Consider the following 16,844-nt stretch of genomic DNA (forward strand, 5'->3'; position numbering starts at 1 on the left):
TGGGTGAAAGAAATATTCATCTACCAAAGCCAGTCCAGCTTCAAAGCACTGCTTTTTGAAGGCAGAATATTCCCGGTTTACAGTATTCAGAATTTCTTCAAGCCCCTATATTTGCCTTACCTTCTTCATGTACAAGATTGTTTATATCCATGAGGTCGTCAACATCAGAGTCGCAGAAAAGCTTGACATACAAGAAATCACCATCCTTCCTTAGCTGAAATTGGCAAACATCAACATCAAATTATATCTTAAATGGAAAATACCATTCAACTGGTATGGTGAGACCACGCATTGATCTCAAACCGAACTATTTTCGTGAACAACCGCGTGCTGATTGGTTTAATACACGTGCATGACCAGTAGCGTATTTGACCTGGATTTTGATGAAAAATCGTATTAATAGGCCAAAATTGTACTAGTTGGCAGCCCTGTGCACCCATGTTGATGGATGGAGGGACAGACACTCTTCTGAATAGTTATTTTACCAGCTCTGCTGACTTTCATCAACTGAGCTAAAAATCTTTTGGTTTTTGGTTCCAAACTCAAAATTAAATCTGCATGGAAAGAGTTTTAATTAGATGCACTTAAGTCTCTGGCCTGATGAGTTAACTTATAATAGTCAGCGATCAACACATATATCAGTTGGTTGATAATAGCAAAAATATGCAAGCGAGTTTGCCTATTATATTTTGATGATAGTTGTATGAATCATTTTTTAATACCGGATCCTGATTTTGAGTACTTACAACTTGTGCTGTGAGCTCCTTGCCATGAGTGAGATCAGCAAACTTCTTCACTGCATCTTTAGAGAAAGCAGCAATGTCACCCTGGTAAATGCTACAATGAACAGCCTGGAATACATACAGGGAGAGTTAGAAGCAATTAGTATATTTGAAATGAAAGAAAAATAGATTATTTTATGTCTGAACATAAAGTGTACTCGGTTGAGTACAACACTTCTTAGCTAAGGTTTTTTAATCTGAACTCTTAACCAACTTTCGCAGAAGTTATATTTTCGTGGATTTCTTAGCGTAAATTCTTTTTTCACAAAAATCAACATTACTAAAAAAATTTTTATTGGTTAGCCTGTAGACCTGGGACTTGAGCCCAGGACCAGCCAACTGTTAGGCGGATGCTATAACCATCAATACTGATTGGTTTACTCCCGAAATGCGATGCCAGACAATTTTTAAGATACTGTATGAATGCTATTTAGTCAGTTGAAAGGCGGCTGTACGAAAGGTGACCATGGCATCTGACACCGTCTATCCCCATACCTGGTGTGTGGAACTGAAGAATGAACTAGGTAGATATTTCAATTGTGATCTTTGCAGTCGTGCACTGATGCCAGTGTCCAGGAACCGAACTTTACATTTCTGAAACAAAACAACAATGTTAACACACAGATGAAACGGCCAGGGGTCATTGTGCTAACCGTATAGATATTTGGTGGTTAGGAATTCATCCTGGTTAAGAAACATGCTACATGTATAGTATATAGGTCAAACAAAAGTCGGTACGACATGTGATGTATCGTTGTTTTGAGTAAGTACCATAAAAATATCATTGAAAACAAGTCACTAATAAATGACCTTGAAAAGTAGGTCAATCATAAAATGAAATGGCCAGGGCCATTGTGCTCACCTCATGTGGAGGAAAGATGGATAAAGAGCATGGTATTGTGTCATGTAGTGTTAGGTTTGATGTAGGTCCAAGCAATTACAATTTCCCCAAAATGGCCAATTTACAGTACATTCGACCTCTGTGACCTTGAAAAGTAGGTCAAATCAAAGAAGACCCGGGTGACACATTGAATGGTTGTTAGAATTAGATGTACCTATGATATAAAATTGGTGCCAATCGGGCAAGTCATTACTAGGAATAATGGCATTTTGAAGAATTTAGGATTTGGCCCCCTCCCTGGAGGCCAAACGGCAAATCAGATCGCACCAAACTTCGGTACCTGAGATAACCTGACCAAGGGGTACTTAATTTGTGATCAATAGTCATTGCAGTTAAGAAACGTGCCATAGTTACGGCCTGACGGCGAATTTACGCCATTTGACCTCTGTGACCTTGACAAGAAGGTCAAATTAAAAACCTGTGTGACATATACTGTATGGTGGTTAGATGTACCCATGATATCAAATTGGTGGCAATCGGGCAAGAAGTTAAGGAATAATCACATTTTTAAGGTTTTTGGATTTTGCCCCCTGGTGGTCAAGTGGTGAATCATATTGGACCAAACTTCAGTCCCTGAGATCACCTGACTAAGGGGTAAATGTGTACCAAATTTGGTATCAATAGTCATTGCAGTTTAGAAACGTGCCATCGTTACATCCTAACGGCCAATTTACACCATTTGACCTCTGTGACCTTGAAAAGGAGGTCAAATCAAAAACCCGGAGGATATATGATGCACCTTTGCTAGAAGTACCTACCATATTTTTTTCAAAATTTCCCGATTACTATTAAGGGAGATATTGCATATTTTCACTTTTAACGTTTGGCCCCCTGGTGGCCAAAGCATGAAACGAATCGGACCAAAACTTGGTCTCCAAGGTGTCATTACATAAGGGTACATGTGTATCAAGTTTCAACTCAATAGCTCTTACAGTTACGAAACGTGCCCTGCTAACGGACGACGGACGACGACGACGACGACGACGACGGACGACAGACGCCACGGTATGGGATAAGCTCACCTCTGCTAAGAGGTGAGCTAAAAAGGATGATATTTGATGCATCCTTGCTAGGAGAACCTACCATAAAAATGTTATCGAAAAGGAGCGACTCATAAGAGAGATATCACACTTTTTAGGTTTCCACTTCTGGCCCCCTGGTGGCCAGATCGAGAATCAGATCAGACCGAAATTTGGTGTCAGAGGTTACATGACATACAGAGTCATATGTACCAAATTTCAAGTTAGCTTTAGCGGTTAAGAAACGTGCCATAGTTACACTCAAACGACCAATTCACTCCATTAGACCTCTGTGACCTTGAAAATTAGGTCAAATCAAAAACCCGTAGGATATGTGATGTAACCTTCTCGGAGTACCTACCATAAAAATATCACTGAAAACAAGTCATTATTAAGCAAGATATCACACTTTTTAGGTTTCCACTTCTGGCCACCTGGTGGCCAAGTCAAGAATCAGATCGGTCCAAAATTCATTGTCAGAGGTCACCTGAGACCTGGGGGGTTGCTGTGTACAAAGTTTCAAGTTCATAGCTCATGTGGTTAAGAAATGTGCCACTGTTTTTGAAACAGGATACAGATGATGACGACGACGGACGACGGACACTGCGCTATTGTATAGACTCTCCTACGAAGAGCCAAAATGGAATAGAGCATAACAAATCATCTCAAATCTATTCACCACAAATTTTCCAGCCAACAATCTTTTTTTAGGAACATCATTCTGTTGCATATTCCTTTCCCTCACTGTACTGAACTATAATTTATTTCATCAGATTCGGTGCAACAATGCCACTTCACAACATCATGAGGGTGACAAATCGATGCTATTTCAATTTTGTATTGAATCAATTTGCAAGTCATTTATAAGTGCAGTATCTCTTCACATACATTGCTTACATTGTAAAATCTGTAACAAGTTCACATGCCTGCCATCAAATCATACAGTGATGGTCCAAAACTATACCCGGTATACAATAAAATCAGTTATGTACAATTTAGATTGCACTGATCAGAAAATTTGGCATGAAACTTCCTGCATCAGACCACTTAATAGCTACATACCGCCTGTTCACTGTTCTCAATTACTCGACACCTTCCCCACTTTTTCTTGAAGTTAGCCAAAATCAAGGAACCCATTTGTAGGTTGGTGCAGGGATTAGCATATGGCACGGACTCCCTGGAGCAAGATTAAATCACAAAAATAAAGAAAACATAAAATAAACACCAATCATTTACATTCCCGTTCATGTGTATGATTTTATAGAGCAGTCATTTCAAATGAAACAATCGGTGTTTGGGGTATGCTGAGACAACAAAACTCTCTTGGGAGTCACTCAATTAAGCTCCATTCCTCGGGAGTATTCATATCGTAACATAGACCTTAAGCCTCTGGTTCTTATGTCTAATTAGTTTCAACAGCTCCTGATTAGGAGAATCATATTATAACTATCAAATAAATATTCACCAACAATTTATCATCTTAGTGGAAATGTTTGGTAATAATTGAAACAAGTCTTAAACTACGGCACTGCTAAAATTATACAAACACAGATTCATCAAAACAAACATTCACCCATTTCACGGGTTGATAAATGCAGCAGGTGAGCAATTATGGATGATCCAATAGGGATAAGAACTATTTTGGGAACAATTTATTTAGTAATCTTATTCTAAGCAAATTCATCATTAATCACACACTGAATTTGATAGAATCAATTCTTACATAAGGTCATCGTTGAATTTCTTGATCTCCTCTTGTTGCTCCGTATTCTCACAAGCATAACACGCCCAAAATGAGCCGTCCTTCTGGAGAGGATGGTCAATGGTCAGCTTTATGAATTGTCCTGAAAAATAGAAACAACAGTCGATATGTGTAACAGAGGGACTGGCATCTGAGCTGGTGTTTTGTGCTCGGCCACACTAGATGTACTTCACAAAGGACACTGAAAGATAGTGATTGATTCGAGAGCAAACTTTGCTTATGCTTGGCTGTTTAGACAATATCCAGATGAGTTGCTGTTGCACTGTAGGAGAAAACCTACGTTATCAAGAAGAGTCGCACTCTCTGTCTCTATCACCTCAGTATGCCAGGACTGACAGGTAATCACACATCACAATTTCACTGCCGCACCAATCAGAGACAATGCTTTATTATGTAAATAACATTTTAGTGTTATTTAACCCCTCTGAAGATTCTGATTGGCCCATTGTTGCTACCTCATAAGAGTGGCAGCATCCTGCATAGGACGGGAGCAAAATGTTCAGCCATTGTGTGAGGAGAGAGGAAGTGACCTATCACCAGCACCAGGAATTCAGCATGATGGATATAGATAAACGTCTAATTAGTATAACATTTCTGAATTGTTCAACATCACATGAGACAGCCCCTGTGGTTTTACATTAACATGTTGTGAGATGACACCACGGTAAACGATGTCTTAACATTCACCGAATCAAGAGTCGTAAAATTGAAGTGATTACCAAGGGGAGGAATTGGAACAGCATTCTCAACTAGAACTGACTTATCAATCAATTTGCAGACTTCCCATGCCCACAATAGTGTTACAGTCAGCACAAAGGGACTGCGTAATTTTCATCTGCATAACTGTTATTGACGCAAATCAACAAGTGGAATTATCGACAAAATATTGACATCGTCTCATCAGCCGGTAAGTCGGCAAGGCAACCTGGCAAACGCAACCAGGGGCCAGTTTTCAGTACACTAATACACAGCCCCGGGTGCACAGCTTGCAATGCACTACCGAAATCATCAGACACATAAATAACATCCACACAAAGACAATCCTCATAAGATTTTTGATTTATTGAACATATTTTGGATGCACATTGACAGCAAGAAAGAGCTTGAACTGCCATCCGAAAAAGATGATCTTGTTTTGTTCCATCTTGGGGAAAAATCAGCCGCCAGTGCTTGAGGATGAAGTCAGCATTTTTTTCTTCTCAAAACCACGGTGCAAATTACGCAGTAATGAGCTCTTATATTCAAATGTTTGACAGGACTAACATGCCAACTATGCCTATTAATATCTTTCTATTTCATCACCATTTGAAGAATCTTAGCGAATTACATTTATTACCGACTTAGATGGAATTTCAGCAAGAAAACAAGAAATGTGAGTCCTGTCAAACATTCAATCGCACATCTGATCCTGCACTTGGGATTTCTTCACGTGGTTGTAGAGGGGAATTCCCGCTACCATTCGTCCAATCAGCATTGAGAAATATGGAGACATGACCTCAAATTTGAATAGTTCATTACAAAATACTAATGCACTCAATCATGCGATGCGCGGGGTTTGATAGGTTTATCGTGACGTTGCACGGGTGATCTGGTCTGATCTATTTTCGGTCACAGAGAACACCTTCTCAAGAGTGAAACTAAGTCTTCAAAATAACAGTTTATAAAGCCAGAAATAAATAGGCTTCTTGATATACTTATTTCCCACCAATCCAGAAAGTTTGATGGCGATACTCATCGTAGTTTTTCAATTATTCTGCAGACAAGCCCTTTCCAATGGTCGAGCCGGTGAAAACAAGGAAGTCCACAAACCTGTAAGTTTGGGGTAGTTGGGAAGTCCATACACTTTACTGTCATCGTGGAACCTTGCTAGTTGTTTCTGGTATTCTTCCTCTGCCTCTGGATCCTGTTCTTCAGCGGGCTGTAAAATAGATGTGGAAGATGACATTTCATTTTCTAAAAGGAAAAATAACCTGGGTTATAGAATGATATAGGCATCGCAAAGATGAACATGGTCTCAACAGCGATCAGATTTTATAACCCAAACTTCATGAAACAACCAGCAAGACAGTGGAGATTTGAAAGATCATAAGTACGTACCTCAACAGCGGCAGTGGCATCAGATCTTGGACCGACGTCCTCACTATCTACCGGCGTATCTGCAGGTGCACCAACAGCCTGAGTAGCACTGGTATGATTGGACGTCAATTCAGATGGGCTTTCATGACTAGATACAGTTTCATCTGTTTTATCACAGCATTTTATCATAGCAGCTGCATTATCGTTTCCATTCTCAAGACAGATTGTGGGAACTTCTGCAGACGTTTTATCCTCGGATGATTCTGGATCTGCTGAAGCACTGTCAGTATCTTCTTGCCCATCACACTTTGGCTCAACACCTGTTTTTACACTTTCATCACAAGCTGGCTCTGTTGCTTCATCTCCAACTTGTATGGCTTCGGATGAGACAACAGCACCATCTGCTTCATCTGGCTTCTCTTCCTCAGCATCAAAGAATTCATCTTCCCCTAAACCATCAGATTCTGTTTCGATCAGATCTGCCTTTCTTTTCAAAGATACCCGTTCGGTCTTTTCACTGGACTCAGAATCAGCCCCAATAGTTTCGGCTGTTTTGTTGTTATCTCTAGCTGCAGCCTTCTCAACTGACTCAGATACTGTGTCATTATTGCAAGCTGTTAGTTTCTCAATCACTTTCTCAGTTTTTGGGACAAAATCAGTTGCAGAGTCATTACTGCCCACTGCTTCTTTCTCTGGGACATTTGGGATAGAACCCAATTCAGTTTTGTTATTGTCAGTCACTTGTTCGTCAGTTGTTGGTTCAGTGTTTGGAAGAGAATCTGCTTCATTTTCCACAGATTTGTGCTCTTGTTGTGTGATAGCCTCCTTTTGATCATCGACATCATTTCCTGGACTTAAAGGTTCAGGGTAATCTGCACAAGCATTTACTGGAGGTGCATCACCTGAATCAACAACCGCAGCCTTTATCACATCAGGGTTAATACTGCCACGCCGGGATCGTGAGCTGCTTCTACTTCGAGCTGAAAACAACCACATCCAAAGTTAATTTAAAGAGTAGAATTCATTCCTTGTTACTACATTTTTATGCAATTAGGTGCCAGGCTAGACATAAGGTCTAGGGCTGGGCTAGCATAATTGGATCAAAACTAATGGAGAACCTGCATTCCAATTAATTACCAAAAGCCACAGTGTGATAATTTACTCTCTGCAACCAAAGTATTACTGACCTCTACCTGACATCAAAATAATGTGATGGAGACATGGCATTACACAATTCGTTGTCTTTTGGGAACAAATCACCTCTTTAAAGTGCAACACATGCCGTGCAGATCCTGTTAGCCAGTATGAAAAGGTCAACCCCTACTTGCTTTCAGGTTTCCAATACAAGCTAGGGGTTGAGCTCAGGGTGTTTGAACTCAACTGTTTGTTGATTTTACAGATTATGAGGCATCTCCATCAATCTGTCTCAGCAGGTAGCCATAGTGGCCTATTCTAAAAGGCCTTAGTCACAGTATATCATTGTTTCTAATACAAAATACATTACGCCTCGTTTTGATCGGAGCGGTCTTGGTATCGTAACCAATGACCGCCTGGGTAGGTATAAAATTCTGAATTTTAGCAGACGAATTATTTTCACCAAGAAGCAACGACTCAGCCCCACAAAACAATGTCAAGAACACGAGATTTTGAAGTATTCCCCGATATTGGGATTTGTGAAGTAGGGAGGATACCCGAGGACTCTTTCGAGGTCGTCAGTCAGGATTCAGAAGAGGTCAAAGACGAGGAAATGGTAGAAATCAGGAGCCTCGGGAAATCACGACACTTGACTGGGAATTCCCTTGCTGCGTGACGTCATCTTCACAAGCAACAATATGGCGGAGTTCCGGACACCAGGCTGGATCATATATACCTTTCAAATCATATTTAATTTGTTTAATTTTGAAACCTTTTAGAATAGAAATTAATACCTCGCTGTCGGTCATTGGTTGTATAATCAAGACCGCTCGGGTAGACCTCAAATTACGTCCAAAACCCTCGGCGAAGCGCCTCGGGTTTTGGACTGCATTTTCGGTCTACCCGAGCGGTCTTGATTATACAACCAATGACCGCCAGCTCTGTATTAATTCCTTAAGCGAAACTCTTTTAATTGCTCTCAGTCTACTCCAGGTAGCCAAGCAAGGCTTTCCTGTACATACCCCAAATGCAGGATGTATATTTTACTATCTGCCTGGGTGAACAATTTTTGTCTTAACACTCATTAAAGATTATATAACAAGATGGACGAATTAAAATAACTACCTGGTTGTTAAAGAGACTTGTGCCACTAATTAAAAGATACGATATCACTGGCATTTATCACCACAGGGGGCCAAGTGTTCCAATAACAAGTACAGCTGGATTTCCTGAGAGAATCTCCCCAACAGGGACTGCTCCTCATAGCAGACAACAAAAACTGTAACAAGTCAATCCAAAGTGTGGCCTCTCCATCTTGCCCGAGTGTTGTTAGTGAACAGTTAATCATATATCACTGTGTCCCCTGATATTGGTAGAGTGATGAAATGATGTTTAATAATTTTTTTAAAAAGTCACCCCATAAAATTTTAGCAGAATTTCGGAAAACAAACATAGCCTGCATTGAAAGGGTTTAACCACTCACACCATTGTTAGGTAACTGATCAGGATCTGAGGGCGACATTCTTGTACTATTTTCCTTTTATGACGAACATTCAAATGTTAATCTAGATTCGTTGGGAGAATACAGAAATTATATTGCAGCTTCGTTATCCCCCAAAGCTTACCTCTGCGTTCCCTCCACCCAGGTTCTTTCTCACTTGAATACAGAAATTATATAGCAGCTGCGTTATCCCCCAAAGCTTACCTCTGCGTTCCCTCCACCCAGGTTCTTTCTCACTTGATTTCTCAGTGGCGCGGCCCTCATGTCCTTTCTTTTCCTCACTATCCTTGGGCTTATCGAACATGTGGGGGTCCTCCAACAAACGGATGTCACGTGATGCAAATGGCTGACTTCCTCCACCCTTACTAGCATCTTCAACTGAAAATAGGAATGCAAATAAATTCAAACATTTAGTTGAGCTCAATTGAGCGTCAGCTTGGACATTATTTTTAAACAATATTGGGCAATTCAAAATGAATTACAGTGGAACCCCGGTCGGCGACTATCCCGGTAACGCGACCTCCCCGCTATGACGACCAAGAATCGCCGGTCCCGAATGATTTCCTCCCTAATTATCATTACAAGGCCCCCGGTAACACGACCACCCGGTACCCAGACAACGAACACTGGATTGGGTCGTCCTAATGACCAAATTAGCCCCTATAACCCTACCAAAGGGCCTAATTGCCGTGAAAAGACGAATGGTGACATGATTTCTGTTAAGAAACTGATTGCGGCAAATTCATCATGCTACAGATGAAAAAAATATCCAAATAGTCCAAATATTTTTTTCACTTGTTTTTTTGCTCAAAATGAAGAAACTTCATCAACCCCAAAAAATGTTGGCTTTGAAAATTTTTCAGAATTTTGAACTTGTGAAAAAGTTCTACAATATTTTGGTGGGAAAACTTAATCATGCATTTTGTCCCCGGATGCTCAGCTTCACTAACGCGACCACCCCGGTAACGCGACCATTCAACCTCAGTCCCAGGAGTGGTCGTGTTACCGGGGTTCCACTGTACAATGACAATTATACATGTACAGTGGAACCCCGGTAACACGACCACTCATGGGACCGTGGTCGGAGTGGTCGTGTTACCGGGGTGGTCGTGTTAGCGAGGTTGGGAATCCCCAGACGAAATACATGATTATTTTTCCCGCCAAAATTGCCGACTGCATGGCGTGTGTACGCTGTACTACCATAGCAACGCTGCCTGATTGAGATGATGCACGCTCCAAAGTTTTGTTATCATGCCTCGCAAGAACAGTTCGTCGATAAAATTACATGTTACATTCTCAGAATGAGTTAGAAAAGGTAATTTTGTAACTCATTTTATCCACAAAGTTTCATTATCTGCCCGACGTGACGCATTTGCGGGCAATTTGGTGAATCATCCTCCATGTACCCGACTGTTTGTGACGATTGAAGTAAACTTGTCGTTCTCCATATCATAAAACATTCAAACGTCTCGCAAGCTTGTTATTGTCATAAGTGTGGTCTTCAAACTACCCACCGTTTATTATAAGTTCATATGCAAATCACGCAAATCACATGATTTTGCTGCTGCTGAGTGCGCATGTCTGGTACTGAACTGGCTCAGTAATGAAAACAAACCATGAAAACGTTAGAAAAGGAAAGTTTATTTATTCATTTACACTTATACAATTGATCATACCTGCAAAATCACATTGTATTTTTTGCTTTCATATGTATTCCCATGGCCATTGTCCCCGTCTCAACAAAGCTGGGCAGCGAGGTGCTAATTACTATGCCGCGGTCGCGACCGATTACGGTAATTAGGCCTGGTGGTCGGGTTAATAGCGGGGTTGATTTTCAGTTTGGGACCGGCCAAGCCAGTGGTCGCGGTCGGGGTGGTCGTCTTAGCGGGGGTCTCTTAATGGTAATTAGAGAGGAAACCATTCGGGACCGGAGAATCGTGGTCGCGTTAGCGGGGTGGTCGCCAACTGGGGTTCCACTGTAATGCACATTCTGAGGGACCCAGTGTCTTCTTCTTCTTTTCTGCTATCGAAAAAGTCGTCAGTCCGGGAGAGTCGACCACAAAGTCCCAGAGCTTTGTGGTCAGGGTGGCATCCCTCAGCCACTATTCCTCCCATTTCTAGCATCCCATTAGGGATCATCTCCAAATTATTCACAGAAATTTGCTTAGCGAATAGTAACGAAAATCCATTTCAAGATTCCTTGCTCCAAAATGTGCAACGATTTTGTGGCAATTATCAAGCTGAAATGAATATCATTATGAGGGGAAAAATGTTCAAAAGATGCGACGAATTCGCAACAACTGAGAACAAAAAATTGTTTGACGGCAACGAAAAAAGTTAAGGGCCGCGTCACCAATGACGCGATGCCGGGCTTGGGCAAAAATCTATGTTATTCAGAACACAGGGCTAAATAGAATGGGCCGGTTTTAGAATTGAGTGAGCAGGTGTATAATCGTATCCAATTTCAACATGTTGCAAACACATCAAAAGACCCACTGCTATAAATCATGTAGGACTATTCATCCATGTCGAATCTTTCTCGGATCCCGGCTTTTGATTTCAGACTTGCCACTGAAATTTCTTGCAAAGTAATTGAGCTGTCTGCTGCTGTGACCAATCAACTTTCGCTGGTGGTCGTAACCTCAGTAGACAGTTGTCAATTAATCACAGGCCGCTTGAAATTTTACTTTCTGATTCCATGCTTTGACGGCAAAAAAACTGGGAGGAAATTACCCATATCTATTCAAAGAAGTAGTCATATATAGTAAATATTTATCCCACGTGTTTGTGCAGATTCTCATAAACAGACACACGAGATAAAATAATTTTTGCGGACTAGTAGCAACAAAATGTTCTGGGGACATTGTGCTTACCTGGGAATGATTCAGTGGTAGATGAAATGATATGTACTAAATATGTTGCGGTTTCTAAACTTCTATCCTAGTATTGTATTATAAGGAGTTTGTCTTTAGAGTTCACTCAACTTTTGCTGGATACAATGTACGCCAAGGTGATTTGAGTTTGTGTTGTGTCCTCGTATTTTGTTTGGACGGCGGCGCTACAGGGCTGTTTAGACAAGACGATTATTTTTTTGTCATTTTGGATGAACCGTTTTGGATAGATATCAGCAGGGGATTAGATTGGGGATTATCTTTTTAAAACGGAATTAAGATAAAGAGCCTACAGTCTTTTAATGAGCCACCGGCACTTTTCACCTGTATTTTGCACGCAAACATCAGGCGTCATTTTGTTGCGCTACGAAATGATACACTGTCTAAGTTTGGAGGGTTTCTGATGCTGAATTCTTGCCGAAATTGTTTTGCGCTAATGATTCCTTTTAAGGGCTTGTACATACAAGAAATATGGGGATTCTTTTTTGCTCACAATGTTTTAAGTTATCAAGGAGTGCAGACATACTGGATGACACCACTTACACTTCTTGTCCATGAATTCGCGTACACTGCACTCACTGCCGTCTGGTTTGACGACAAGGAGATCAACATAATTGACAGAACGACCATCATGTTCAATCTGAAGGAACAACAAAAATAAACACATCAGTTTTTGCTATACCAAGGTGAACCAAACAAACATAACCTATAAAAATCATTTACTTTAGATATTTTTTACTAGATCAGGTTAATCATTTTGGGGATATTTTAGTATGCAGTGCCAATCACTCAAAAAAATGTATTTCAAGTTGACCAAATGAATTAAAAAACTCCTCTTGACTTTGTATTGTACAAAGAGAGAATGCTTTAATCTCTGTAAGTGTAAACACAGTTGGGAAGTACTTAAAATCATGTCAAAGATATTTATAATCATGATGTCCAAATGCAATATTAGTCCATTTTCTTTTCTTACCTTTGGTGCAAAACACCAGACAAACCAGAACTCCATGAACAAAGTGAAGTAGTCTCCTTACCTTGCTCTTGAATTTACACTTTAGCCGTTCAGACTTGACAAGGTCTACCATGGCCCAACGTGCATCCATTTTGAAGGTTTTCTCCTCTTCATATAATGAGCATTCCATAGCCTGGAAGAAAGTGGGTGAATGTCAGAACAACAGAAAATGCACAATTTCTTTGGTTTAAGTCATCATGCCAGGGATATCAAGTTGCCAAGGGTTCATATAGCAGTTTTAGACATTTATAAAACACATCACATTGCCTTAATTTCTGAAGTGATTGAATCGCAAGCACAATAAGGAAATCATTGGAGTATCAAATGGTTTGAGTGCCAGCCTCATAACCCAAAGGTCATGGGTCTTACATCTGGTAGAACCATGAATTTTCTCAGTGTCCTTCAGTAACACACTTTTTTTCCGAGAACAAGTGCTGTATGACTTCCTAATCCTCAGAAATGTCTCAGGAGAGACTGGATTATATTGTACATATCTTATATACTAACTGTGATACTTTCTCCAATAAGAAGGACGAACTAATAGCGTTACTGCAGACATCTGCCCCCGATATTATCTGTATCACCGAGCTCCAACCTAAGTTCGGCGAACCACTCAGGGAATCTGACCTAAAATTACCAGGTTATAGTGCCCCATACCATAACTTAGAGCAAATAGGACTGCGCGGGACAGGCATCTGGACAAAAGAGGGGAGCAACATCGAACCAGCCGCAGTGCATCCCATTACAAACACAGCGTTCAAGGAGTCATTATGGGTCACCATCCCCGCACGCCCAAGACCAGTGACCCTGGGATGTGTCTACAGGAGCCCAAATTCTGACCCCGGTAATTCCTTCGCATTGAATAAGCTGATAGAGGACCTCTGTCACAAGAACTGCAACTTGTTGCTAGTGGGGGATGTGAATCACTCGTCGATTGTGTGGGGCGACCCCAACGCCACGGGAGTGAAACCGCTTGACAGGGCCTTCCAAGCAACAGTGATGGATAACCTCTTGTGCCAGCACGTGGACCGTCCAACCCGCTATCACCACGGCCAGGAGCCCAAAATAGATGATGTCGTTCTCAGCTCTGACCCCGACATAATTAAGGGCATCCGATACTTACCCCCCTTGGGACTTAGTGATCACATATGCATGGTTGTAGAAGTCAACATCACACTGCTGCGCAGAGAGGCGGGACCCGAACCAAAACTGCAGTACCACAAGGGAAACTACACACTGCTCCGTGAAAACTTGGGACAAACAAACTGGGATTACCTACACCACGCACCCACATGTAACGATGGTGTACCCCCATTTCGCCTACACCCATTTCGCCTATTACCCATTTCGCCTACCCCCATTTCGCCTATTCACCATTTCGCCTACACCCATTTCGCCTACTCACCATTACGCCTACTCACCATTTCGCCTACTAAAAAGGAAAAGAGTGGTGTGCGCTGGACATTTGAACAATTTTACGAATTGTTGAGCTTGGTTTTTTTCCTTCATATATTATAGCATATTTCCCAGTTTAAAAACTTTACCATACTTTATCATTCCAACCCGGCCTCTTGAGACAAGACCACCATTGATTTTTTAAGCCTTTTTGCAGCTAAATTGTCACAGTTTGACCGCCTTGCATCAAATAATGCTTCGGGTTGTGAATCTGAAATTTGGATATGACATTCCAGACAGTCAGGCGAGTAAATGGAGAAATTTTATTAAAACTGGTGGCTGTCCACAAATGTTTTTTCTTCAAATTGGACAAATTTGAGAGACCATGATATTTCCACTGTTTTCAGCCAAATCATGACCCTACTCATGACCCTACTCAGTTCGTCTGATAGTATTTAGTTGGTATTTAGTTGGATAAACTGCATATTTCTAAAAGCGTTACAAAATTCTGGCACCAATAGACATTTCAAATTAGACTAGAAGGCTGAAACATCTTTTGAATTTGAAGTCACTATCATAAAACATTTGAAATGATGTAGGTAAAATGGGTAATAGGCGAAATGGTGAATAGGCGAAATGGGTGTAGGCGAAACGGTGAGTAGGCGAAATGGTGAGTAGGCGAAATGGGTGTAGGCGAAATGGTGAATAGGCGAAATGGTGAGTAGGCGAAACGGGTAAATTTTGTAGGCGAAATGGGTGAAGGCGAAATGGGTGTAGGCGAAATGGGTGTAGGCGAAATGGGGATGAACCGTAACGATGCCTGGATATTCTTCAAGGATACGATACTCACCGAGATCAATAAATGTGTTCCCCAATCCAAAGGAGGACCACACATACGGAAGGCACCCTATTGTGACCATGAAACCACGGAACTTAGACGGGAGAAGAACCGCACTTGGAGACGGTACACCCACGCAAGCACAGAGGATAATCATCAGGCATTCAAGACGGCACGTAACAGACTTCGTAGGGCCACCAGGACAAAATGAAATGGCCAGGGCCATTGTGCTCACCTCATGTGGAGGAAAGATGGATAAAGAGCATGGTCTTGTGTCATGTAGTGTTAAGTTTGATGTAGGTCAAGCAATTACAATTTCCCCAAAATGGCCAATTTACAGTACATTCGACCTCTGTGACCTTGAAAAGTAGGTCAAATCAAAGAAGACCCGGGTGACACATTGAATGGATGTTAGAATTAGATGTACCTATGATATAAAATTGGTGCCAATCGGGCAAGTCATTACTAGGAATAATGGCATTTTGAAGAATTTAGGATTTGGCCCCCTCCCTGGAGGCCAAACGGCAAATCAGATCGCACCAAACTTCGGTACCTGAGATCACCTGACCAAGGGGTACATGTGTACTTAATTTGTGATCAATAGTCATTGCAGTTAAGAAACATGCCATAGTTACGGCCTGACGGCGAATTTACGCCATTTGACCTCTGTGACCTTGACAAGAAGGTCAAATTAAAAACCTGTGTGACATATACTGTATGGTGGTTAGATGTACCCATGATATCAAATTGGTGGCAATCGGGCAAGAAGTTAAGGAATAATCACATTTTTAAGGTTTTTGGATTTTGCCCCCTGGTGGTCAAGTGGTGAATCATATTGGACCAAACTTTGGTCCCTGAGATCACCTGACTAAGGGGTAAATGTGTACCAAATTTGGTATCAATAGTCATTGCAGTTTAGAAACGTGCCATCGTTACATCCTAACGGCTAATTTACACCATTTGACCTCTGTGACCTTGAAAAGGAGGTCAAATCAAAAACCCGGAGGATATATGATGCACCTTTGCTAGAAGTACCTACCATATTTTTTTCAAAATTTCCCGACTACTATTAAGGGAGATATTGCATATTTTCACTTTTAACGTTTGGCCCCCTGGTGGCCAAACCATGAAACGAATCGGACCGAAACTTGGTCTCCCAGGTGTCATTACATAAGGGTACAAGTGTACCAAGTTTCAACTCAATAGCTCTAACAGTTACGAAACGTGCCCTGCTAACGGACGACGGACGACGACGACGACGACGACGACGACGACGACGACGACGACGACGACGACGACGGACGACGGACGCCACGGTATGGGATAAGCTCACCTCTGCTAAGAGGTGAGCTAAAAAGCAGACTTTGAGGCCAGACTCGCTGAGGAAAGCAAGAAAAACCCAATAGCCTTCTGGAGCTATGTACGCAACCAAACAACAGTGAGAAGAGACATCCCCACACTACGGGATAATGAAATGGCCAGGGCCATTGTGCTCACCTCATGTGGAGTTAAGATGGATAAAGAGCATGGTAT

At 41.5% G+C, this 16,844-nt stretch overlaps 1 protein-coding gene across 2 annotated transcripts in view; it reads right to left on the reverse strand.

The window, feature by feature from the left end:
• Window positions 1-16,844, reverse strand: part of LOC135482652 (uncharacterized) — a 63,961-nt gene that overhangs the window by 15,358 nt on the left and 31,759 nt on the right. For both annotated transcript variants that reach the window (XM_064762899.1, XM_064762900.1), the window contains 10 exons: window positions 13,101-13,211; window positions 12,610-12,706; window positions 9,380-9,553; window positions 6,562-7,520; window positions 6,274-6,382; window positions 4,426-4,546; window positions 3,765-3,879; window positions 1,278-1,376; window positions 747-851; window positions 121-214 (listed from right to left, as the gene is read on the reverse strand). In XM_064762899.1, coding sequence (XP_064618969.1) covers window positions 121-214; window positions 747-851; window positions 1,278-1,376; window positions 3,765-3,879; window positions 4,426-4,546; window positions 6,274-6,382; window positions 6,562-7,520; window positions 9,380-9,553; window positions 12,610-12,706; window positions 13,101-13,211 — 1,984 coding nt within the window. The remainder of the gene's footprint in view (window positions 1-120; window positions 215-746; window positions 852-1,277; window positions 1,377-3,764; window positions 3,880-4,425; window positions 4,547-6,273; window positions 6,383-6,561; window positions 7,521-9,379; window positions 9,554-12,609; window positions 12,707-13,100; window positions 13,212-16,844) is intronic.

The sequence above is a fragment of the Lineus longissimus genome, chromosome 2, assembly GCF_910592395.1.
Source record: "Lineus longissimus chromosome 2, tnLinLong1.2, whole genome shotgun sequence".
Classification (NCBI taxonomy): domain Eukaryota; kingdom Metazoa; phylum Nemertea; class Pilidiophora; order Heteronemertea; family Lineidae; genus Lineus; species Lineus longissimus.